The 26,027-nt window shown below is 40.1% G+C and overlaps 1 protein-coding gene across 4 annotated transcripts in view; it reads left to right on the top strand.

Moving 5' to 3' along the window:
* LOC100542428 (mucin-5B) overlaps positions 1–21,057 on the top strand; it is a 57,017-nt gene extending 35,960 nt beyond the window's left edge. For all 4 annotated transcript variants that reach the window (XM_010711133.4, XM_085224338.1, XM_085224336.1 and 1 more), the window contains 13 exons: positions 253–431; positions 943–1,012; positions 1,160–1,281; positions 1,645–1,676; positions 2,101–2,278; positions 3,003–3,107; positions 3,908–3,948; positions 4,527–4,649; positions 5,542–5,637; positions 6,816–6,944; positions 7,612–7,651; positions 8,253–8,376; positions 8,899–21,057. In XM_010711133.4, coding sequence (XP_010709435.1) covers positions 253–431; positions 943–1,012; positions 1,160–1,281; positions 1,645–1,676; positions 2,101–2,278; positions 3,003–3,107; positions 3,908–3,948; positions 4,527–4,649; positions 5,542–5,637; positions 6,816–6,944; positions 7,612–7,651; positions 8,253–8,376; positions 8,899–9,073 — 1,414 coding nt within the window. In that variant the 3' untranslated portion in view covers positions 9,074–21,057. The remainder of the gene's footprint in view (positions 1–252; positions 432–942; positions 1,013–1,159; positions 1,282–1,644; positions 1,677–2,100; positions 2,279–3,002; positions 3,108–3,907; positions 3,949–4,526; positions 4,650–5,541; positions 5,638–6,815; positions 6,945–7,611; positions 7,652–8,252; positions 8,377–8,898) is intronic.
* The last annotated feature ends 4,970 nt before the right edge of the window (positions 21,058–26,027 follow it).

Raw genomic sequence — 26,027 nt, 5'->3', positions numbered from 1 at the left:
CCCTCAGTGCCATATCTCCACAGTTTTTGAACTCCTCCAGGGATGCTGACTCCACCACCTTCCTGGACAGCCTGTGCCAGCACCCCAATACACTCAGTGGGTGTATTGCCAATGACAGCAACTTGTCTTTGTGTTTTTGACTTGATGCCTTCTCTGAGTGGGAATCAGTTCAGCTGTGAGTTGAATTCTAACCCAAATAGCCCAAGGAAGTAAAATGCTGTATCTGTTTCCTTGTTTCCTTCCTTTGCAAAGGAACCTGACTGAGTGCCACCACGTGGTCCCCCCGCAGCCCTACTATGAGGCGTGTGTGGCCAGCAGGTGCTCGCAGCAGCGCCCCAGCACTGAGTGCCAGAGCATGCAGACATACGCAGCATTGTGCGGGCTCCACGGGGTCTGTGTGGACTGGAGAGGGCAGACGAGGGGGCAGTGCGGTAAGCCTGGCAAAGACCTGCTGCAGAAGTGGCTCTGATCAGCTTTTTCATAACGTACACAAGCATTTCTATTCCTCTGCATCAATATTTCTTTAGCTGCTTAGGACCTAAGAAAAACGGGAGCAAATTTAAAAAAAACAAACAAACAAAAAAAAAACAAGTTGCAGTCTAGAAATGGTGCAAAACAAGTGGGAAGCAGGTCCATGAGCTCTCCTGAGAAACTTGCAGAGGAGTAGGTTGGGACATTTCTCATTTTTCTCCTCTTCGTGTTAGCTATGACTTCATCACTAGATGGCAATGCATAGCTTCTCTTCTCACTGCCTGCTCAGGGGCCTCTGGTTCTGGATAAGCACTGCTGGTACTGCTGCAAGCACTTGATGTTCCTCTTGCTGAAGATTCAGGGACCCCTTGCTGGGCAGGAGCTTGGGCTGTGTTGGCTGCTTGTCCATCATGCATTGAAGGGTACAAGTGGTCCTGGGCTTTCTAACTCCTGTGTTGTGATGCTCTACAGAGGCCACCTGTGCTCGGAATCAGGTCTACAAGCCATGTGGGGAAGCAAAAAGAAACACATGCTTCAGCAGGTGAGTCATTCCCAATGGCAAAGATCCATAACTTGAGAAGTGCCAAGGAAGGCTCAAACATAACATTCCCCTGGGTTTTAGGTGTCTGCTTGTCCCTGTGCACATTTCTGCCTCTCATTCATTTCTGTTTATATTCTAATTGTGCAGAGAAGTTGTTATGGACACCCTCCCCTCACAAAACAACACACCAGTGTTTGTTGAGGGATGTTACTGCCCTGATGGAAATATTCTGCTGAATGAACATGATGGCATCTGTGTTTCTGTCTGCGGTAAGAAATAATGTAAAAATTGGGAAGAGGCAGGATGATAAGGCCCTATGTAGAAGTGCACATAAGGCAGATGTTCTGGGTACAGAGGCAATGAAGGAGGTCTTCATACAGGCCCTTTCTAGGCAGGCTGGAAATGCTTCTGTTTGACAGTTACTTTTACATATAAACTGAAACTTTTGCAAGATCAAAGATAGGGATATTTAAACTAGTAAGCTAATACAAGATATTTTGGCTACGTAACCTGTGAATTTTCACACTTAATCTTTGTGTCCATTTCTCAGATTTCAAGGGCCTCCTATTTCTGTCCTGCTGCTTCTGTTGTTTTCCCCAGTTATCACTAATGGAATCTAATTTGTTTTGTAGGTTGCACTGCACAAGATGGATCGGTGAAACAGGTAAGAAAATGCTAACTTTATACTCTGACTTTATACAAGGTGAGTGCTGTGACCTACTGTAAAATTAACTGCACGAGTTTCTTCTTCTAATTCTAAGCTTAAATACCAGTGAACTGTGATGACAGTGGGGAAGAAGACAGCAGAATTTCTTAACTCTAGAACTTTATTAATTACTAGAGATATGGAAACAGAATTAGCAGTTTGTGGGAATCACTTTTCTGGTAGAAGTACCACATTTCCCTTCTGGTAATAAGTAAACCTACAAAGGAAAGTGGCAGAGAGCACTTTTTCTTCTCTTCCTCTGGAATTTCAACTCCAATTTTTCACGTGAAATAGGGCAATCCAGACCTGTAGCAGGCAGACACCCATTAATCTAATGCTTCTAGTTTTTGTCTTCTAATGACTACCTCTACTGTTTTTACAGCCTAGAGAGGCTTGGGAGCATGACTGTCAATACTGTACTTGTGATGAAGAGACCTTCAATATCTCTTGCTTCCCCCGCCCTTGTGCTAAATCCCCACCTATCAACTGCACTAAAGAAGGCTTTGTACGCAAAATAAAACCACGTCTGGATGATCCATGCTGCACAGAAACAGTCTGTGGTAAGTCAATGATTCATGTGCCATCATGTCATTAAGTAGCATCATTTGCCTCATGGTCACCCAACAGCTAGCAGATTCAAACAAGCACACTGGAGTAGTCATTTATTCTTGCTGTCAAAAGAGACCTCCTCTAGTTCAAATTGTATTCTAAACTACTGCTATGACCTACTAGGTATCTTCTCTTCATAGTCTACTCAGGCCCCAGACATTTATTCCTAACATCCATAGGACACTGCAGGACAAGAGATCCTGGCAGCGTTGGGATGTTTTCATCTTCCTTATTCCTTCACACTCCCAAACAAAGATTCACTGAGCTTCTTTGGATGTCCTGTGGGCACTGCTCAGAGCAGAATGCTCTGCCTTGTGTCTCCCTACTTCTGTGTCTCTGACCCTCAACCACTACCTCTTCATTTTGTCCACTCTAACTCATTTGCTTTTAACCCAATGCTTTTCTCTATCATTTCACTTTTTCTCTGATAAGCATGTATATTTTGTTAGAGATGACATCCAGTAGGGGAAACATGGGCTAGAACTATATGCTTTACAGTAAAGAAAGAGCTTTACAGTAGGTCAACCTTCAAGAAACTTAACCTGAACAAAACCCAACCTCGAAAGATGTTTGGTTTGAAAATCATCTATTTTCTGGATGTTTGAGTCTTAACCTGTGAGTAAAACTGCTGAACAGGATGATCTGACTTATTTTATCTTCATTTGTCCATTGCAGAATGTGATATAAAAACTTGCATTATCAACAAAACAGCATGTGATTTAGGTTTCCAGCCAGTGGTAGCTATATCTGAGGATGGTTGTTGTCCTATCTTCTCCTGTAGTAAGTACCATGTTTCCCTGACATGCTCCTTTGAAATCTTTCACTGAGGATAGTGAGGCCCAGGCACATGCTGCCCAGGGAAGCGGTGGATGCCACATCCCTGGAGGCACTTGGGGCCAGGCTGGATGAGGCCTTGGGCAGCCTGATCTCATGATCAGCAGCCCTGCCCATGGGAGGGGGTTGGAACTGGGTGATCTTTGAAGTTCCTTCCAACCCAAGCCATTCTAGGATTCTATGATACTATGACTTTTAATTCCTTGAACTATTTCTTTTTTTCTAAATGTGTCCCTCCCTGGCACGTTTTGTGGAACAAGAATAAGTGCTCTAAGTTTTCTGTAGATAATATTCAGTGAAATATCAGTGTGTGATTGATCAAATACTGAATTTGTATTACAGTGAACCTATCTAGAAGTTCTGCCGCCAAATCTTGTTTCTGGAATTGCATACCTCACCCAGCTTCCCATTTACACAGTAACTAGCAAGGTGGCTAAGAATAAAGAAAAGCTCAACTAATTTCAAGTATGTGTAAAACTATGTGAAGTAAATTAGTTTTGCCATGTGGAAAATACCAGGATATAGAATTAACACAAACTTCATGCATAACATTTGAGCAGATGTTACACGTGGGCTTCAGAATGACAGTTAGCTGTGCTTTTCCTGCCATTGTGCAGGCTATGGAGGCTTAGCAAATATACTCAGTTCTACTCTCTGCCTTCTCTAAAACACCAAGAATTCAGAGCTGAGTATTACAATGGTTATATCATTCCTAGCACATCCTTTTCATTTTCTTTTTCTTACAGTACCAAAAGGTGTATGTGTTTCTGAAGGAGTTGAATTTAAGGTAGGTCTTCTTCCAGGCACTTCTTTCCGCAGGTTAATGCAGCTTGAATCAGAATTTTATGAACTTGTTATTGTCAACAATCACATAAGAAACAAGATTAAAGTGGTCCATAACTGTTCCCTGCCAGTAACCTTATGTGTTACTGGAAATATTAATGAATGAGTAATTCTAGAGATCAGTAGCTTCATTAGTAAACGAGATAATTAGAGATCCTTAGGTTTTAGAGAGTAAAAGTCAGAACTGTGATGGAACACAAATTTAAAAGCTTATTAGATGCTGTGAGATTAATAATTAGATCAAACTGAAGAAAAAATAAAGCATGGAGTTTATGAGATAACGTTAACAACTCACACAATATGTTCAGTGCACTTGGATGTGTCAACCTCATGCAAAATTTGTGATATCGACAGCACCAGCTTCACAATTAATGATCTGAGACATTCTTTCCAGGAAGTTCTGCCAAAAATAAATATTGAGTATGATCATTATTTTTCAATAGTCTGGGGGATGTATGTTTCTTCACACCCACAATTTCTTGCCATTGCCTGTTTTCTCTCTGATTTCCTTTATCTTTTCAGCCTGGAGCAGTGGTGCCAAAAAGCTCTTGTGAAGACTGTGTGTGCACAGATGAGCAGGATGCTGTGACGCAAACCAACCGCATCCAGTGCATCCCAGTGAAATGCCAAACCACCTGCCAGCAGGTCAGTGCTGCACGCAGTCCCCACCACCACCAATGGCTGTTGAGAGAGTGTACTGTAAATCTGGGACAGCTGAAGGATAGCAGGATATAATCTTCTGTTCAATTTTTGTAAAGTCCTTTTTACAGTGCTGGCCATAGTTGCTCTAGCAAACAGAAATTACCCGTGGAGGGATGCCTTGAAGATGAATGGCTGCAGAGCTACTAAGGAGAAGTCTTACTGCTGAAAGATGATGTTTATGCCAATCTGTTGGTGTTGTTTTCGGCCCCAAAATTAAGATCACTGAGAAACCACACGGCTGTTTATGTGTTTCCAGACACTACTAGTATTCATGAGTTCAGAGTCTGAACAAAAACTGCTCAGTCTATTTCTGAACATAAGCAAAGAGTGGTTCCTTCTCTTTCTCATTCAGATAAGGCTAGACTCTCTACCCATCCTAAAAAATGGATAAAACCATTGTCCTTTATCTTGAAGCCAGCAACACCCATGAAAAGACTGATGAATACCTAAAGCACAGGGAAGGAAATAACTGATGCATGATCTTCATGTGTTTGACTGTGACGACTCTGGTGAATAATCATATCATATCAAGCACTGGTGGTAGACTTTGCAAATAATCTGATGATGAATTAATTTATGTCTTCTAACTTGTGCATTAGCAAAAAGAAGAGTAGCTGAAAGCAGGGCCTACATGGTAAGTGAAATGCCACAGAGGTCACTATTAAAAACTGGAAAGAAATTGCCAGCTTTAATTGTCAGGCTTAAAGTGGTTCCAACAGCTTTCTAAAGGAAAACAGAGGTGGGCTCATTTCCCCTGCTATCTCCAGTGTGGCTTTGATCCAAAGGTGTTTCATGAACATAGTAGTGCAGCTAAATGGTGACGTTATTCCCACAGGGTTTCCGCTACGTGGAAAAGGAGGGTCAGTGCTGCAGCCAGTGTCAGCAAGTGGCTTGTGTGGCAAACTTTCCATTTGGCAGTGTGACCATTGAGGTGAGCGCTCCCTTGCTTTGCACACTGAGGTGAATTGACTTCAGTGCTGTTAGAAGTAGTGCCATACATTTTGAGCCTGGGAAGACCTTTCGGAGATTAGAAAGTATGTGTATTTCCAAAGTATGTATCAGAGTTTGTATGACTACTCTCTTTGCTGTGCGCATCAGACACTGCTGTTTCGAAAATAACTCTTCAGGAAAGGAAATCATGTCACTCCATCTTCCTGGCATGCAGCAGAGAGAAGGAATTTGTAGGGGGTGGTGACATTGTGTAATACTGCTTTTGCAGAGATAAGTGAGCTGGCTTCACATTATATTGCTCCAGTACTGGAAACAGAGTCATTACCTTGCCCTGAAGATACAGGGCTGAATAGTTTGAGCAAGCCATGTAACTGTACTAACACTTGTTACAAATTTGCTGGGGCAGAAATTGAAAGTGTCATAGCTGCTATAGTGTATGTAGTGCACCTCAGTAACACAGCCAGGTAATACACTAGATCTTCTCAGCTTAGTGTTGCGCAGATGTGAGCTGAGCCTCAGGCTGGCTGTTTGCTTTTATTACCTCCTGCTATTGCTGTGAACAGTTAATGACGCTGTCTCACCCAGGCTATTGTTTTATGTGATATTTCTCCTCTGGTAGCTCTTGAGCTCTGCATCTTTTCTGTTTCATCCTTTCTTTCCTTGAAAATTTATGTTGCAATTGGCTTCTCTTGTGCCGATATAGAATTTTTATGCTTCCACTTAAAAGGTGGTTACCATGAGGAGGTTTTATCCATTAACCTCTATTATGAAGATTATTTTCATCTTTCAAACTATCTGCTTTTCTTCCATCTATTAAAAAACAGCTGAAATCCTGTAGAATTACTTTTTTTTTTTTTAATATATATTTCATTCCACCCATATTACCAGATATACATCGTGGTATCTCTTAGCATTTCTGTTCATACCTCTATATTTATTCTGCCACCAGCTTGTGCTTCTTTCCATGTAGGTGACCAGAGAAGGGATTTTGTGAAGGCTGGTAATGAGTGAGCTTGGTAGATGTGAAATCAACATCTCAGCACTATCAGATTGATTTGAATATCCCAGCCCTTCTGCCAGGGGCTGTATTACTATTGCATTATTGTTTGTATTGTTACACTATGTTATGATTTATTTATTCTTCCTGTTGTTTTTCAGGTTGGAAAGAGTTATAAAGCACCATATGATAACTGTACTCAGTACACATGCACTGAATCAGGGGGCCAGTTCTCCTTGACTAGTACAGTAAAAGTCTGCCTACCATTTGAGGAATCAAACTGTGTCCCAGTAAGTATTTTAGAACTAGGAAAAAAGCCTCCTGAAATGAGCCATGCCGTTGCTCTGGGAGATTTCTTCACTCTTTTGAATGGGTCACTTCACTTTTTCTTGATCTTTCTGAGTCGACCATCCTATTTGAAGGAAATGTGCTTTTTCAACTCTGGAAGGACTGTCCCAGGAAGCATAACAAAAGTATTTGTGAGCAGTGCGCACACTTTTTGTGAAGTAAAGCACTAGAACTTGAAAGAAGAGAGTCATGGGACAATGACAAACCAGGGTTTTTTATCAACTGACAGCCACTGACTTGAATTACCTTTGGGATAGGTTTTGTGTAAGTCAAGCTGTTCGGTTTCAGGGGCAGGTGTCATTCTTTGGCTTCGAATTTGCCTCTTTTGTGCTGGCTTCAACAGAACCTAGATGAAGTCAAGCATGTGTTACAGAACATCCCACGTGGCTTGTGAGTAGATTTAAAGAAAAGATTCTCCCTGATGGATTTTTTTTAAAGCTGTTCTGCATAAAACTGGTACACAGTACACAAATGGGTCTGATGAGGAGTTGGTGTGTTGGTTAAGGATGAGGGCATGTTTTTGAACTCCCCTTGTTTCTACCAGCTGCTTAACAATATGTGCAAGCTAGGCTTGAGTATCCGAACTTCTCTGATTTGCTTTCAATACAGGGGACTGTTGATGTGACTTCAGATGGCTGTTGTAAGACTTGTGAGTATGTTAAATCACTGATTCCCTGCTGAAATATGGCTAGGTTCTCCACTGCATGTAGCCCTTCTGCATGCACTGAGAGCTTGCACTTTCCATAGAATGGAAGGCTGTTCATTTATCAGCAGAGCTTCATAGTTGAGGCTTAAAGCTTACTTTGTTCTTGCAATGAGGACACCATAGCACCCATCCTAAAACTAGAGGTTGTCAACGAATCATAAATGTTAACAAACATCACTTATAGCAGTTATAATACAAACTAACTGACTAGCTAACAGAACACTTCATGTCTCCTTGTCTTCATTTGGCAGCACCTTACATGAACTTCATAATAAGTCTTTATTTGAGCCAGTCACCAGAGAGGTGTCCAGACAAATGGGGAATTGCTTTGCTGAATTGGTGCCTCTTTGCATTCTCTTTGTTTTTTCTTGTGTTGTTTTTTGTTTTTATGTGTGTGTTGCGTGTTGTGTTTTGTTATGTTTTGCATTTAAACTACAAGAGATTTTAGTAAAACGATCTGCCCTTGGCTTCCCAGCAGATGTCTTTCCAAATTTCTTTTACCCCACCGTCTGAAGAAGTCTAACAGCAATGTTCTCCCCCACAGGTATCGATTTGCCACATAAATGCAAACGCAGCGTGAAAGAGCAATACATTGTTCACAAGCACTGTAAGTCTGCTGCTCCGGTCCCAGTGCCCTTCTGTGAAGGGACGTGCAGTACCTATTCTGTGTAAGTAGGAAATCTTTTTCTGTGTCTTCCTGGCTTCTTGTTTAAAGAAGTTTCCTGGTTGGGAAACTGGGTGTGCAGAGCAGCAGCTGTTAGCAACGTGACAAAATGTCCTTGGTGCAATAACAGTGCCTTATCTTAGTCACGAAAATAGGCCCCTCTGAAAAGAGACCATTTAATTTATTAATTTCCTGTCCTTACTCATTTTTTTCATGGCTCTGGGCTTTGATGGAGTTTTTTCCTGTTCTTTAGTCTCCTCTGCATGAATTGTTCATTTCTATGGTGCCACAATGTGCGTAAATCCCAAATCCCCCAAGTTTTTGGTATTTTTCTCACTGATTTCAGAGGATCTGGCCTTGCATGGCTAGTAGCATCCTTGGGAAAGCTTGTTATGAATAAGCAGAAAAATAAATAGTAGATTTTGTTCCTTTGCTCATTAGAAGTACCTCTGTTCAGAGTGGCATATATAGACCGGTTTAGGAAGAAAACAACTGATAGACTGATGTGCAAATCTCATTTCTATAGGTATTCCTTTGAGAACAATGAAATGGAACATAAATGCATTTGCTGCCATGAAAAAAAGAGTCATGTAGAGAAGGTGGAACTGGTTTGCTCTGACCATAAGACACTCAAATTCACATATGTGCATGTGGACGAATGTGGATGTGTGGAAACCAAATGTCCAAAGAGGAGAACATGAGCATAAACTAAAGGATACATTTCAGCTCCTGTTTCACGTTTCTCTAGCAAGTTAGTAGTTTAGAAAAGAGCTGTGAGTAACCTTCAAGTGACGGTACTTCTCTCCTTTGCCTTTTCTTTCTGATATTATATGCAGTTATGGAAATTAGCTGAAGATTTTGCTCTAAATGTCTGTAGAATAAACTGCATTTCAAAGGGAACTCATTCTCTTGTTTCAGCAATGCTGCTAAAGGGGCAAGGTAGCTAATAACTTTAATCCCATAGTGGTGTATAAATCAAGGTTATCACAAGTCACTCCAGAGAAAGCTCATGCCTTTCAAAAGTCCTGCCTGAAGAAAGTGGACATTACAAAATCATGATGAGATGTTTCAACTGATTTTCCTCAGATGGGGAACATTAATCACTTCCACGGGGGTGGCTCCGCTGGAAATGCAGGTCTCAATGCAGGGGCACATTGGTGATCTGCTCCCCAGTGGTCCTGGGCCTGCTTTGGCAACAAAATCAAGGTCACTGGAGAAAAGCAAGGTGCCTTTTAACTTCTACACAGCAAACACTACACCAGGAATGTAAAAACGTGCTTTAAGTGTACACTACAATATTAATACATTCACGTCCTCTAGCTGTTTTTTCATTATTAGCCAACATCAAACTTCAGGCTGTGTGTCTGGTGTGAGAGGCCGATGTTCTGATCCACTGCTCCTTGCACAACTATGATTTGTGTTATAAGCAATTTACTCCCAGATAGCATGTTCCATGAGACAGTACTTTATCTGGACAGGGGTCAAAATAGCTCAGCAATATCTTCAGAGCATGCAGGTAAGGCAGACATTTTAGCTGCTTGAGCTTGAGCAATTTAGGCTTTTTGTGACCTGAAAGAGGACTAAGGAGTGGGACTTAAGAGCACACTGACCTACAACCTGCTGGGCAGGGGTTTGGGAGCTGTTTTGGAGGGCATAGTTTTGAACTGACACAGCAGCTAGCAAGTGCACTAACTCTTAGTTTTCCATTTTAAAATGCTGCAGCTACTGAGCTCCAAGTAATCTTATTTAATTCTTTTTCACAATAAATCATTGTAATTGATGTCAGGTTACTTTCAAGTATGCTGTCTCATTATGGTGTAACCGATCTTAAAACTACTGGAATTCTTGACTTTGAATAGGTGTAGGAATTGAATAATTTTTTCTTCATCCCTGTGTGATAGGTCCATGCTTATTTGATCGTCACAGTGATGCAACAGAGCAGCTCACATTATGTTTCTGTGGGATTCTGCACAGCTGGTTTTAAGTAACTAGTTCTCCATCCCCTTGATTTGTCTCCTCCTAAGAATGGTGTGTTAGAAGCCTTAGGGAAGGCACTCATTTTGCAGCACTGGGAATTTTGAGAGCCACTGTAGCCGAGCGAGACAGGTGAAGCCAGAGGAGGTCTATTTCATTCTTTGTCTTTATTTTGTTTCTTTAAAAACAGTGAAAGAGAGGCGGGGTGTTCCTAATAATAGCAGTGGGAACAGTTGATTGCAATGGGAATAACACAGTGCAGGCATCTTTGGTAAACATCAGCAAAAAAAATTCAGCAAGATGTTTGTGCTGGTAACAAATTGCAAGTAAACCTTCCATTCCCAACTTCTGTCGTAGTCAATGGACCAGCTTGCATATAAATGATAGAAATCCTCAAATAATTCTGATAAACATCAGTGCAATGGAACTCCCTTGGAAGGCATGTGTTGCACTTGCTTGCAACACATAATGTGCACATTATAAATTGCACATTAGCCCTGATAATGTTCTTACTGATACAAATCAAGCACAGGCCTGCTTTTGCAATGCAAAGAACATCAGCAAGAAAGAGGAACACTCCTTCCTTTCCTCCTTGTCTTTTCCTGAGGGGCAAGAAATCATCCTTGAGTGTTTAGTCTTCTGATGACAAAAACAGACTTAAAAGTATTCAGATACAAACTCATTTAAGCCTTGGAAATCAATCATTCTCAATAGGACTGCTCAGCTAGAATATTAGTGGAAACCCTTTCAATTTCTGCTTTATCTTCAGATGGCAGAAGGACATGAAACACAAATTAATGTTATCAAGTGCACTTATAAGTCCGTTCTCCTGTGTATTTTACTGGTGCTGAGACTTTATCCAGAAGCTGAGAATGCCATTGATTAAAAGGTTTATTTTCCTGTTCATTTTTTTGACATGCATTTTGCTTTTTAGACAAGTGAAAGGCAAGTGAAATTATTTTAGCTTAGAGCTAGAACAGCTTATTCCCATCTGCAGTGTGCTTTCAAACAGAGGAACATGTGAAACCCTTCTCCCTCCAAACTATCCTTGGTACTTCACCTTACTCACTCAGTCTGGCATTTATCTGGCCTGTGCTGTACTGTCTATAGCTCCAGTGGCCAGATAGTGAACTCTTCAATCCTCTGTTTGCAGCTGTAGAGTCCTAGTTAGATAATATGTAGGCAACAAGGTGAAGTCAATTTAACAAAAACTTTCAGGTTCCTCAGCTCAGAGACAGTCAATGGGCCAAGCACCTTCACTCACCCCACATGCACGAAGACATAGGAACAAAAATCAGCCTGAAAGCCCCACTTGGCTTGTGGGGTATGACCAAGTTTACCAAGATATGACTACAGCCAGCTCTCCCAGAAAAAAACTGTGCAGCTATTTCTCATATGTGCATGCTCAACCACTCATTTGTAGCCTCAGAGAACCTCATCCAGTCTGCAAGTCAGACATTTCCCCTGCATAATGCAAGAAGTATCAATGGTATTCCTCCAAGTACTGTTTCTTCAATTCTGTGTGGATTCTTTGCATTGGCATCCACTTTACTAGGGTAGCCTCAGGAGAACCACCCTTTGGATGAGCCAGTCAAACCAGGGCTCAACTGGTTTTAGCTTGTAGCTGTTCTTTTCTTATTATGAGAGGAAGGTACTACTCCCACTTGTTGAGAGGTTCTGAGAAAAAAAATACCAGGAAGTATACTGTCCCATATTACTAAAATAAATATTTTAAATACAAATAAACCAGAGATACTGCCTTGTGTCAGCTGAACAAGTCCAAAGGCACATTATCATGTCACTGATGTGAACTGTGCTGGATTGCCATTACAATGTGAACTCTGATTTGCCTGTTGGTTAGGTGTCTTGGAAAACTTAATTCCCATTTTTACGTAGTTTAGCTAATTTTTTGTTTGCGTTTTGTTAGCAATTGCTGGAGTTTGCAAAGAGGATGAGAAAACTAATGGTCTGCTCTGAATATTTATTTTATTTGAGTAGAGGCACTGTTCTTTTACAGACTTTTCTATTGAGTGAATCCCCTGCCTGTAGAATCAGACCACTAGTTTTATCTGCAGTGTGCTGTATCAATATCAATCTATTCTGGTATCTGTAATCTTGGGTTGAAAACAAAGACCACAAATTGTACATGCCCTCTAATGCAGAAGGGATTGTTTAAAAGAATGCTGCAACTATTTTCTTTCAGTGCAATAGCTTAACAATTAGAATGAGAAATTTGTAATGTAAATGTGAAAAAAATTGTCTAAGTATGACTTCGGAAAATAACCTGATTAGTAACAAACTAGAAAAGAAAGCGGCAAGTTCAGAGGATCATCTTGCAAGTAAGGGGGAGACCAAGCATTGGGCAAGAGTTGTGTCTGACTTTTCTACTGATTTCTGTGCTCAAGTGCATGTTCTTGGCCTTATTTTTATTTTCTTTCTGATCTCAGATAAGGATGAAGGTAGGGCCCTCTTTTATGCAATTGCAGCACTTCAGTTTATAAAACTTTTTGCACTGGTCTATACTATTTCATTTGTGAATCTGAAAGTGCCTCACTTGTTTCTGTCAGGCATCCCAAACATGGTCTACAAGAAAGAAGTGTGACAATTTTCCAGAGACACCAAAACAAAGGTATCACTTGTGAAAATCTTTCTGGTTTTTTACATTTCAAAAGATCTGATTATATAATATCTTCAGAGCAACAATAGGTTTTAAGTATCAGTTTACCCAGTAGAAGGCCATTCTCACATCAGTTTAATTCTTTGACAACACCAGTTCCTTTCTTAGTAAAGCAACACTCTCAGATGTGTGCCCAGTGAATTGGCTTTGTGTCAAAAGTAGACCAACGTTAGATCAGGAAGCTGCAAAGTTTTAGTTTCTTAAGCGCTTTATGTTTCTCTAGCTATGAAGACAAACTTTTCATCTCTAGGATAGTTTAACTGATACTAGCTTTAATTTATTTATTTATTTGAGGGAATTTGTCTGGTGTCACCCTTTAATCTAGGTTGAGTGTTCTGTTTATAGATAGCCCCATGTCACCCAAGCTTGCTTTCTGTGAAGGTCTGTTTTAAAAATAATCTTGTTGGGAAGGAAATTATTTAATTGTAATCCTCCAGAGGAATAAATCCAGTGAAGTTCCCCACTGATATGACTGGGTAGAAGTAAGACAGGGTAGCTAGACTGTAGTTCATCTCATCTACCTTCAGGCAAAATAAATATGCATCTAATCTGAGACTTGAGACACTGTAAACTTTCAGTATAGTTACTGACAATTAATATGCTCTTCTCCTATGAGCTCAGCTGTCTCCTGGAAGTGCTCTCACCTAACTCTTGTCTTCATAGGCAGTCTAAGATAAGGATAGCTCTACACTGTCTAAATCCTTAAAAGCAATGTAAGAAGCTGATGCATATATACATCAATATATACATTTCTATTGATAAGCGCCTCAGAAATTTACCTCAAATTCTTACAACTGTGTGCCCTACCTTGAACATCACAACCATCGTCAGGACATTTAGTAAAAGATTCTTTCACCCATATATCCAACAAGAACGATACTGAGAACAGTATCATCATATTCAGTACATTCTTTCAGGTGGGCTTCATCTCACTTACCTTTAATGTTTGTAGCGGTCATGTAAATTTTTTTTTTGTGTGTTTTATTTTAATGTAGTTTGTAGTATTTGTTCTTATTCTCACCTATGCTACAGAGTGAGTCATATTTTGAACGACCTCAGTATCTCTTAGCATCACTTCTGCAAATCAAAAGGAGATTAAAATTGGGATAACTTGACAGCCAGGGAGTTTGTTGCCACTTCTATGTGTTTTATATGTCAGTTACATTTGGCTTGAATTTCCAAAGATCACTGAGGAAGTGTTCAAGCTCTGAAATGTCTTTTTTCTATGTCAGCACCTCTCCCTACACTGCTGTTCAAAGATAGTCGTGAGGCAAATCCCTTGCCACTCCTTTACAGCTTCTTGTCCTCATTCCTTTGTGTATCCAGACATTTTTCTGTATTGATCAATCCATTTCCTGCTATACCATAAAATTCTGGCTTAAAACCAGAGTTTAATCTGACCCTCGGGGAGCATTGTTCTACAAACAAAAGGCTACTGCAGAGCCATGTAGCCATGCCAGCAAATCATTGCTCTATGCTGCCACTTAATTACGTGGAATTGGCTTTTCCCCTAGATCTGTTTCTCTTTACTTCCCCAAGTGCCCCAACTTACTTCTAGGTCTCCAAGTTCCACTTCTTATTTTCTTTTTTTATGTTCTCCAGCTTTCTAACGTACAACCATTTTTTGCTTTTTTATGCCTATGGCTTAGGCATAAAAAAGATTTTCTGGGAATGTGGTATAAGTGTAAATTCATTTTTTCCTTACTGTTACCCAGGAAAGTTTTCAGGAACTGCTACATTCATCATGCCCTTCCTATATAAATAGACTTGGGAAACCCTTCAAAGCACTGTTATAGTCTGCTACCCACTCTGTATGATGAAGTATGATGAAGTGCACATCTAGAGGCCACTTTCTGAGAACCAGGTCTGCTCTGTCACATCACTGTGGGTGTTCTTTTCCAGTGTCAAGTAAACGTGGTTGGACATCTGCACACTTCCAGCAAGAAGTAGTTAATTTGGTGACATTTTCATAATCCATGTTGTTCTGCTCATGCTGTATTACAATAATGATGCTTTAAGCCTTCCTAAAATGAAAAGCAGTTTCAGGCACATTCTCACCCTACATCCATGCTTGTATAATTGGATAATTAGATATTCAATTACTAGTCGTACAAAGATTTCTGGCAGAAACAGGAGCTATGCCTATTATTTCACCTTTTCCTCCTTCAAAATCAATGAGTGGAAAAACATCTGAGAAAAAAATGAAAGAAAAATATTTTCCCAGCACTCTCATATTTTGCTTTCAGAGCAATGCATGAGAGAATGCTCAACTTCCCTGTCATTTTTATTAATAACTAATGAATTAAGTGGCTTGAAATTGATGGTGATTTTTCACTTCAGAGTAAGACTCAGTGAAAGTAGGTTCTTTGTATCCCAGACATGAGTATTGTAGGGTCATATAACAACAGGATGTCCCAAGTTGGAAGGGACCCTCAAGCACCTTTGAGTCTAACTGCTGGCTCCACACAGGACCATGGAAAATTCAAACTCTAGATCTACAGCAGTGTCCAAATGCTCCTTGAACTCCAGCAGCTCATGGCCATGCCGTGCACTGCCCTAGGGAGCCTCTTCCATGCCACTGGTTCTCTGGTGCAAAACATTTTTCTAACCCCTGACACTCCTCTGTCCCCTCCATGCTGTTCCCTTGGGCCCTGTCACCAGAGCAGAGATCAGTGCTAATGCCACATAGATCAACCTAGTGGATATCATCACACTTGACAGCAAAATTGTTCTACAAAAATCCTAAAGAAATAAGTCAGTATTTTGTCTGATGAACACATACATCACTGTGAAAGAGACTGGGATTTCCATAACGTGCTTACATCTCACTGGTACTGAATCACTTTAAATTCTCCTTCCCGATATCTTTAGGATGTTTCTCTTCCTAGCTTCTAGTGTATAAATTTGGGAAAATTCAGGAATCTTTTTTTTTTTTTTTTAATTATTGTATTACAGGATTAAAAGTGAGCTACGTTTTTAGTTTTTCATTTCCCTCATAGAGTAGGCTACTTCACACCAGAAAGATTCTCCTAACAAAACCATAAGTAAAAAAGTTTTCATTACCATCAGCAAAGATAAATAACCACTGTAAACCACTGCAAGTAAACCACTGCAAGGCTCCAACTATGTGAACAAAATAGTCTGTCAGTAACGCATGCAAAGGATTATTAGTAATTAAGAACCGTTTCTCCTTGTTCCCACAGTCAAAACAACAGAGTGAACATTGAAATATGTAATCTTTGTTGTTAATGGATCCTAACTGGACTAGCAGGTCGTGCTTCAGCTGCACAGCTTACCTTGAAGGAAATACAAATTCATTATGTGTTCAGTTCACATCATGAGAGATGGGGTGGCTCAGGACAATCCTTAGAGTGAAATTAATGCTTGCACCAGCAGGATCGCAGAGTGAGAAAAGCCCTTTCTCTCTCTGAGTCTGGCATTTGGTATGAGCTGACATGGAAAGCAGTATGGTGATATGACAAACATGGTGTGACAGCATCCCCAGCTAGCCAATTTGCTGCAGTGGAATGTTTTTAAAGCAAAAATGTCTCTTCTCTGCAACAAACAAACAAACAAACAAAAAAAAAAAAACAACACCAAAAACAAACAAAAAAAACACCACCACCACCACCAAAAAAACAAATGCTTCCAGTCCATGGAGCTGGAATTTGGTAAACTAAGTAATAATCTGCAACAGGGTTGCTCTCAGAAGAGCAACTGCAAAGCCCTTGGGCCAAGCTGATTTTAAAAGGTTGGGTTGAATAGGTCCCCTTTCAGCTGTGCTGAGGAAGAATGGGTCCTTCCCTTAGCGCAGCTGTGGTGGTCAGCTCACTGCATAGTCCTGGGGAGCCCTCCTCACCCTCACATCTGAAGTCAGCTTTGGGTCAACCGAAGGCCCCTGCACCTCCTCTCCCATCTGAACTCCCATTTCAAGCTCACCCCATGTCTCTCACACTGCTCTAGCACAGTTTGCTCTCCCAAACCTTCTCCCCACCAAGGCTGTGCAGTTACTGTGAGGGAAGGAGTCATCTCCTCCTCCACAGTGGGTTTCCTGCAGCCTGCAACAAGTGCTCTTCCTCTCTGTGGAGGCAAACAGAGGTGTTTGTTCAGCTGATTTTACACACATCTTAGTTTTCTTTGAGAAGAGGTTTGCAACACCGTCTCAGAAAATAACCTTCATCTGAACCATCTGCAGTATTTTTAAGTGAGACAAACTGCCAAGGTGAAAAAATATTCCAGAAGTGATTTTCTTTAAAACTGTTTGACTTAGATTAGATTATTATGTTGCTATATTCATAGTATTATTTGTGCTCTAGCTTTGAAATTGTACCATGCGTACTGTCAACATTCCAGAAATGAAACTTTATAAATTGCTATTTCATTCATTCTCACAGGCCTTGATCTTTCTTTTACAATATCAAGAGAGTGTAATTATAACAACACAATCAACAGAACAAATTAAAAGCTAAAAATTCATATTAGACTTCATAGTACCAAGATGCATTCTCATGTTTTTCATAGAGAGAGGAAACTGCAACCACGGGTGTGAAACTTTCAGGAAAAAATCCATAGTTCAACCATAGAATCATCAGATCATTAAGTTTCAAAAAGACATCTAAGATCACCAAGTCCAATCGTCAACCCACCCCACCATGTCCACTGAGCCACACCCCTCAGTGCTACATCGCGGTTCTTGAAAACCTACAGGATGGTGACTCCACTCCCTGGGCAGCCTCTGTCAGTGCATCACCATATTTTCTGAGAAATGTTTCCTGACAACCAACTTGACCCTCCCCTAGCACAACTTGAGGCCATTCCCTCTCGTCCTATCACTGTTACCTGGGAGTAGAGGCCAACCATATGTCAGTCCCAGATAAACGTGTTTGTCATTTACCGGAAATTAGTTTCGGACATAAGGATAACATAGAGAAAAATGACTTTTAAATCAGTCCTGAAGATAAAATACTCAAAGGCCTTCCATTTAATTAAATGTCAGAATGTTCAGGATGATGAGAATTTTATTGCAATTATTAAAGCTATACTAAATTACTCTTAAATATTTCTTCATTCTTTTAGACATAATTTCTGATTTCCTCATAGGTGGTGTATTTTTTTTTCTTCTGTTTGCACCAGGGTCTAGTGATGTCACCAATGGCATTCTCCTAATGCATTTATATAATTAGTTATGGAATGTCTTATTATCTTTTCATGGATTTCTTTGCATCAGTTTTAGCATAGCATATGCATGTGGAGAGAAAAAGTATTGCACATTATTTTATCCTTAAAGTTCATTTGAAATAATGCTATATTTCTACTGCAGATGTTACTGGGTGCTTTTCTGTTTTTACTTAGGCCAACATAAACTAGGACAAAATTAGTTCAAGTCAATATAACTGTAATGAAGACAAGAAATAAGAAAACAAAACCCACCTGTGTGAAGAGAGAATTAATCATTTGTTTACAATAAAGCATTGCATTCATTAATATACCATATATCCATGTGATTGCATACCCATCATGTTATTTCATGCACCCTTTTTGTACCTCTTCTAATTCCTACATACAAGCATAATCCTCGTGACTGTAAATAATAATGTTTGTTGAGAACCAAAAACATCTGGTGTTGAGAGAGCTTTTTTTAGGTAAAGGATATGGAGCCAATTTGCATATTTTGGTGCACACATCATCTACACCCAGAAAGTCAACACCATGTGGGTGGAGTGATCAACAGCTTTTGCAAAGGTGTTTGCTTTTCTTTTTCCTTAATCTGGAAATGAGATATAGTTCATAAGCCCTCAAAATGAAAGACTGAAACAATTTTTCTTAGGGAACGGTGAAGGCAAAAAACCTACTGGGCTTAGGATGGAGATCAACAGGTTTTTGAGATATTACCTAGCATGATTCCTTCTGGATGCCAAAAGGGGATCTAGTGGCTTGAGAGTTTGCTTTGTTTGAGGTTCTTAACAAAACTTGTAACAACTTCACTTGTAGACCGGAGTCAAGAGTTTTAGTGACATAGGTCAGAAGGGCCATGCTGATGCTTATTAGGGCACATTCAAGTCCATCTTCCCTGTTTGAACAATATGTTCCTGACTGTTTACAAATTTCTAGATGATCAGCCAAGTTAAACTTCATCGTCTTGCCTTCTATATATGATTTGACATACACCATGGCTGCAAAAGGCATGTCCAGGACCTTTGCCAAACTGAACATTTAGCACAGCTTACATCCTGTGTTAGTGCTCCTTAACCAGCTGCCGCATATTTTTCCAGTGCTAACTTTATAATTTGTACTCTAATTGAAGCAATGTTGCTGAATGTCAGCTTATCTTATCTGTGCCATATTTTTCATCACAACACTGCAGATCTGAAGGCCTGAAGTTAAATCAAGTCACCTGGCCTTTTTTGCTGGGTCTGACAAGAAGATGTGGAGGCTTGTAAGACCATCTCTATTTTGTGGTTCATCTGCTGTTTGAAATTCAGTCACAAAATCAGAGGCTCCTTTGAGTATTCACATTGAAAGGAGATGACTGCCTCTCCTTCATCATGGATTGGCCTTACGTTTTTTTTCAGAAGAGCACAGCCTGCAGTGGTATTTTGACATGCTTTGGGAGGTGTCAGAGGAGAACATTAATGAAGCAAATTGCTCTGTGCCACTAATGGTGTTCTTGCAATGGACTATGTTTGCTTTTCAAAACTTGCATTCAATAGATCTAATAAATCATTAAATTGTTTTTCACAGGTCTGCTGCAGCATAGCTAACCTCCTGCCTAACTGGTCAGGCAGACTTCAGCAAACACTGTACATGGGACAGTTGAAAAGGGGCCCAAACATAATGGCAGGGGTGAATTTGTTTCTGTGTTGACCAAAACATCTATTTCTTCTTAAATCAAATATACCAGCACAATGGAATCACCCTCAAAACACAGTATATTGTGTTGTTCTTAGACTTTAACATGGGATTCTGTGCTCTCATTGTTCTTTCCACTATGCCAGTAAGCAGTAGTGTTTACTGTACAATTTCCATGGGCTCAGTTTCTGTGCTTGGTTAATTGTAAGGAAGCAGCTACAGTTTGAAGTCATTGCATTTCTGAATCCAGGACAAAGTGCTACCAGACAAAACTTTTACGTTCTCTAACTGAACAAGTGCTTTTGAACAACTTTTATGGCACTAGAGTCTACCTTCTTCTTCTCCATATCCAATCCCAAATCAGTTTCATCATGTGTGAATGAGCTTGACATCAAAGGTGAACAAATTTGGTTTAGTATATGTGTGGTGTCAGTATAAGTGAGAGGAGCTACCTGAGGAGCAGCAGATGATCTGCATGAGGCTAGAAAAGTCCTGTTCCTCAAAACACATACAGTGAAAGACAAAAGGGACAATGCCACAAAAAGGTATTGTTCCAACAGAATTCTCCTGTGTTCATTTGGATTGCTAACAAAGCACTTGATAAAGATGGTAATTCCTGTGAGAATGATCCAGGCTTATGGAGTACCTTCACTGGAGACAACAGATCCATCTCTTCCCTTCTGAACTGTGCTTCAGTTTCACAATCTGGAAAAGTTCCTGAACAACAAACTTTCTAAGGGATGGGCTTCGTCAAGCTGCCTCCACATACTCTCTTGGTGACCTTATTAAGGATTCCTTACAGCATTACAAGAATTCAGTTTCTTTTGATCATCAACCATGTCATCATTGGGCTCTGCGGAGCCAAATGTTAGGATAGCTGCAGGACGGTTTGCCTCTAAGCTTGTCAGATGTATTGCACATCAACCCATACTGATGTATTCAGGGTTTTTGACTGTGTTTATCAACAAATGCTGGCTTGTTAAAAGAGAAACGTTTCTGATGGAAATTAGTATGGGATAACTTCTCTCATTTTACCTTAACTTAAATCAAACGTATATAATGGAAAATAAACTGAGCAGCAAAATTACACCTCCTGTTCTGCCTTCTCCACTCATATAGGTTGATTAGTAAACTACTGAAAGCTTATCTCCTCACGGAAGTGAATTTGGATTAAGGGTGTGTGTACGAATTCAAACTCTGCTGCTTGTCACTGATTGGCTTCCTGGATGATTGCTCTTATCTGCAAATAAAGAGTGGTCTATGGACAAAGCTAACTCAGAAAAAGACACTCTTTCCAGCTTCAGAAAACGTTTTTCTGATTTACTTCCATCTACAAGTGTATGCTTATTCTGTGGTAACACGGTCACAGAGGGAGTAAGGATGAGTCATAGCATGAGATGCTCATAAGAGACAGGAAAGGAAGGAGGGCAGAGGCTGTGCTATTGGCCCTATAGAGCATTGAGCATGAACCCTCCTACTTTTCCATAACCACAAGAACTGGTAACAGTGGAGATATGTATTTGCTGCCGCTAAGTCTCTGCATGCCTTCTGTGAATAATACGGGATCTTAGGCAGAATTTATCATTCTTCCTTACATGCTCAATGTTACATCATTTAAGCATTTTTAACAGAGGTAGAAGTGTTAACAATTTGGCTTCCTGGATAGATGCCAGAGTTCATACTTCCATTTTGCTCACCGGTGTAGATTCAGCTGCTGTAGCCAAAGTGTTTGCGTCTGATTGCCCTGAACTACAGATAATAGCCACATTCTCAGTATGTGGACTCACGGGGCAGGGTATTCATATGACTTGTACTGCTACTATATCAACCACAAACAAAATGCTATAGCTGAAACCATTTTTTCCCCCTCATTCTTTTAACTACTTAAACATTTAACTAAGAAATAGGCATTTAAATTTCTTGGCAACAAAAGATTTATGTTCTGGTTTGGTTTTGCTAGAGAGGTATTTTCTCAATTTTGTTTTTCAGAATGCAATTTGATTTTATCCTTTAGCATTGATTTAACATCAGTCTTTCTCCTTTCCTTACTTTCTAATCTTCAGATTTAGTGAAGAAAGCCAATAAATTTAATTTGCATCCTAACCATAAGATAATTAATACATAAAAATGTACTTCAAGAAGTACAGAGATTGATTACATTTTTATGCAAGGCTAAAGAACAATGCCAATATTGATTACTTCTACTGTCTACCTTGGCAAGTGATAATATAATCACAGATCCTAAAAGGAAAAACACAAGTTCTCAGCACTCTCAGGCAGTAGCACAGATTCTGTACACTTATCCCTATTGCTCTGAGATATTTCAGCATTAAACCGGGTTGGATGTGGTCCTGGATAGTCTGATCTAGTGGCTTGCAACCCTCCTCATGGCAGGGGGGTTGGAACGAAAAAATCTTCGAGGTCCCTTCCAATCCAAGCCATTCTATGATGGCTTGTATGATAAAGGCAGTGATGGGGCACTCTTAATTCACCATTGCTAAGAAATGTCATACCTGGTGGAAAGAATTTCACTGCCCAGTTTCTAACTCCTCCAAAGCATCCTTGTTTAAAACCTTGAACAGTAAGAGGAAGAGGAACCATTCATATTAAGTTTGTTGCAGAAACTTTTTACTTTTGAATTTAAAGAAAGACCAAGCTCCTTTGAACAGTTCACCTTACATTTTAGTTTTTGTCATGGCTCTTCCAGTGGAACCATAAAACTGAAAGAGTTTTCCAAGTTTACTGCATCAAGAAGGCCAAAGATTCTTTATCTATAAATTAGTGAATATTTACTTAGACCACAGTTTTTTGTCCCCCTGAGTTAGATTTAAGACAGTTCACCTACATAAAGAAATAAATGAGTAATCCTTACATATAATTGAGACACCTAGCCTAAATCATCAGGACCTGTAGTGTAATGGCATTAAGCAACATGTGCTATTTAGGGTCTTCTACCCAGGACCAATGTCAGACAGCTTTCTTGGGTAAAAAAAGCATAGACCTTCCTGCTTCACTAAAGACTGAACAATGAAGCCTTACCACACGTTTCTGCACACCCAAAGTGTCAACAGTAATGGCGGAATGAAAGCACTGAAAATATAACATTGTTCAATGAGCAATCTGTCTGTACCACCAGGTTTTCTCTTGTTTTTATGAAAATCAAAGAAAAATCAAACCTAAGAGGAATGGAGCACTGACAAAGAAATGAAGAGCTCCTTTAGGAAGACAGTCTAATACTGCAGATTTTCTGCAGATTTATTTCAGAGGAAAGCATTTTATAAGCTCTACAGTGGAATGAGCAGAAGCATACTTTTACAATAGAAAAGGTATTAAAAGTGCAATATTTGGTAGGAAAGTTAATCTTCCTATGTTTTTAAAGAATGATTTATGGGAAGAGCTGTGATGTTGATGTTTTCAGTTAAGATTGCACATGTACAGCACAGGTTTATTTCACATGAACGTGGGGATTCTTGGTGAAGAAAGGCGCTATTATTAATGCAGTACATGATTATCATTATTAATACATTAACAACAGTAATTACTGCAAAGGAAGTGAGCTATTTGTTCAAACAATATCACTTTATCATCAATTCTTATCTACGTATAAATTAAATGGGATTAAATCCAGCCCACAATAATGTCAAAAGTCCAACTGAATTTCATTTACAGTGCATTAAGCAGGAAAGGAAGATAATTTGGGAAGTGTGGGTTGTTTAGATTTTGCTTACTTTGGCTAGACTCATTACTGTATAATACATTCCTGGCTCTCCCATTTTTTGCAGTTAAGATTTTCTTTTCCAGTGCTACAAGATTTTTGTGCTTCTTACAAAACAAAGCTACATACTGCTCCTGGCATGTGAGCCAAGGGGAAAACCCTCTCTGTTCCACCTCCTATGGTTTTCAAAGGCAGTGACTAGTATTTTCAACTTCCTGCAGGTGAAATAAAGAAAACAGACCAGCATCGTCTTTGTGTGTTTCACAGAACGAGTAGTTCCCAGACCGATGCTTTTGGGCACTACATTGAACTCACTTGGCTCTAAGCTTCCCCAGGTACATAAGGATTTTACAGATAGCTTTCCCCTTTGTCCCTCAGTTATATGTCTTTGGCACAGCTCCTCTCTCAGAAGCTCTGAAATAGTTCAAGTGCTGCTTTCTAATTACCACCCACAGAGGCACCATCTGCTCTGTGGGACCTCCAGCTCAATCTGTGTTTGTGAGTTATGGCAACCCAAGTTAAGTATCAACAAGATTTGTCAACACATTTCCTCTTTATAAAGCACAAAAAGCTACGAGGGCAGTGAGGGAGCTTTGGCAGCAATGTTTTACAGGTCTGCATGCATTGCCCATTCTCCCTCACCAGCTGGGAGCACACTCTGAGAAAAATTCATGCATTCCAACTGCTCATGGCCATGTGATAGGGTGTTTGGTGTGGAGTGGGGCTGAAGCAGCAGCCACACAGTGATCCACATTATCCAAGGACCTCATTTCAAACCACGGATTAGTTGCAGATAGTCTCGGGCATAAATGAAATAAGCCACTGCCTGGAGTCCTGACTTTCAGGTAGTCCTGCAGGTCATCTCTATCCCTCACCAAATCACATTAGGCTATCACATTCACATCTGTGGGTCTTACGTAGCCCTGGACAAATCTGGCTAGTCCTACTGATGGATCACTAAAGATTGTACCTCTGCTGTAGCATGTACAGGATCTGTTACCTCTTAATCATGGACTTTTCACCCCTCAATATACACTTTTTTTTTTTTAATCTGAGCTAAGTTTGTAGCAAGAAACAAGCTTCTGCATTGCCAAAATTTACCTCCACTTTGCCCTCTCTATCCCCCAGCTCTCAGTATTATCTAAGACCTCATCCACCCATCTCAAGATTTAGTTCTGTTTTAGGAAAATTCTATTTCTCCAAACACTAGCCACTTTAAGAAAACTAAGTTAAAACTGACTACCATTAAATTTTGATCATTCCTCAGATGGGTTTTGGACCAGTCACCAACTGATAGCTCTTTATACCTGACCTCTTTGAAATCCAGATTAATATCTGCCACTCCTTTACTTCATAGTGCAAGAAGTAGGAGTCAGTAGGAAGTGGTAAAGGCAGTTCTAAGGCAAAAATAAAAGCAGCCCTGCTACATTTACAGAGGAATTTCTCAGTTTTTTGGAGGGTCATGTTGCAGATGGAAACAACCACACTGTACACTTCACTCATAAGAGAGTTCATTGATATAATGTAGTCATTTAGCATCAACTTAATGAGATTCAAGATGGATGGACTTGATTATTTGTTGCAGAGTGAGTAGGGTTAAAGACATACACATAGAAGACCCTCCTGTTGAGTCATGAGAATCAGAGTGTACCCCATTTGTTTCTAAACTCCTTGAACCATGGAAGGAAGGAGCCCATGTGTGGCTGGATCCATTTCTTCTCCCAGATTTAGACAACAGTTTATGTCTAAAAGATCAAATGCCCACAATCAATCTAAGATGTAATCTTAACAAAGCTAACAAGCTTAAAACAAACTATGAGCCACTAACCAAGGATCTGCACTGACAAGGTGTCTTGAAAACGTATAAGGGATTTCTGCACAGGTGCAGCCTCAGGAAGTCTTCCTACTTGAAGAGAGATCCTGTCATGCAGCCTGCTGCCATGTGGGAGAGTTTGGGGGGCTTTGGGCTACTCACTATTTACAGGGTAGAATGACATGTTCATAGTCATACTTAACTTTCAGGCACATGCTTTATTGGCCCTCAGCTATTGAACCAAGTGTCTGCTGTGTCTGCTATCATTTCTTTCAGTTTGAGGTAAGTTTGTGGTCATTAATTTGTATTAGTGAGAGTAGAGGAAGTTGGGGAAAGAAGGGAGAGAGCAGGGAACACATTGTCACAGGTTACAATACGGAATTTGGTGACTTCAGAACACAGTACCAGGAAGTTAGTTTCTGTTTTCTGTTGATCCCATATCAGAAGTCTCCAGTGCTTGAAGGACAATATCTGACCTAATAATGATACTTAATTTGTCCACCTATTGCCTATATAGATCCTAAAGCCTTTTTTTCCCCTGAAATACATAAAGGAGGGGGAGGGACACTTTACCTTTAAAAAGGCAAATTACTATGCTCCTAACCCATCCCCTCTTGATTGAGTTAT

This window comes from Meleagris gallopavo, chromosome 5, assembly GCF_905368555.1.
Source record: "Meleagris gallopavo chromosome 5, MGAL_WU_HG_1.1, whole genome shotgun sequence".
NCBI classification, from domain to species: Eukaryota; Metazoa; Chordata; class Aves; order Galliformes; family Phasianidae; genus Meleagris; species Meleagris gallopavo.
This window is presented reverse-complemented; position numbering and strand designations above follow the sequence as displayed.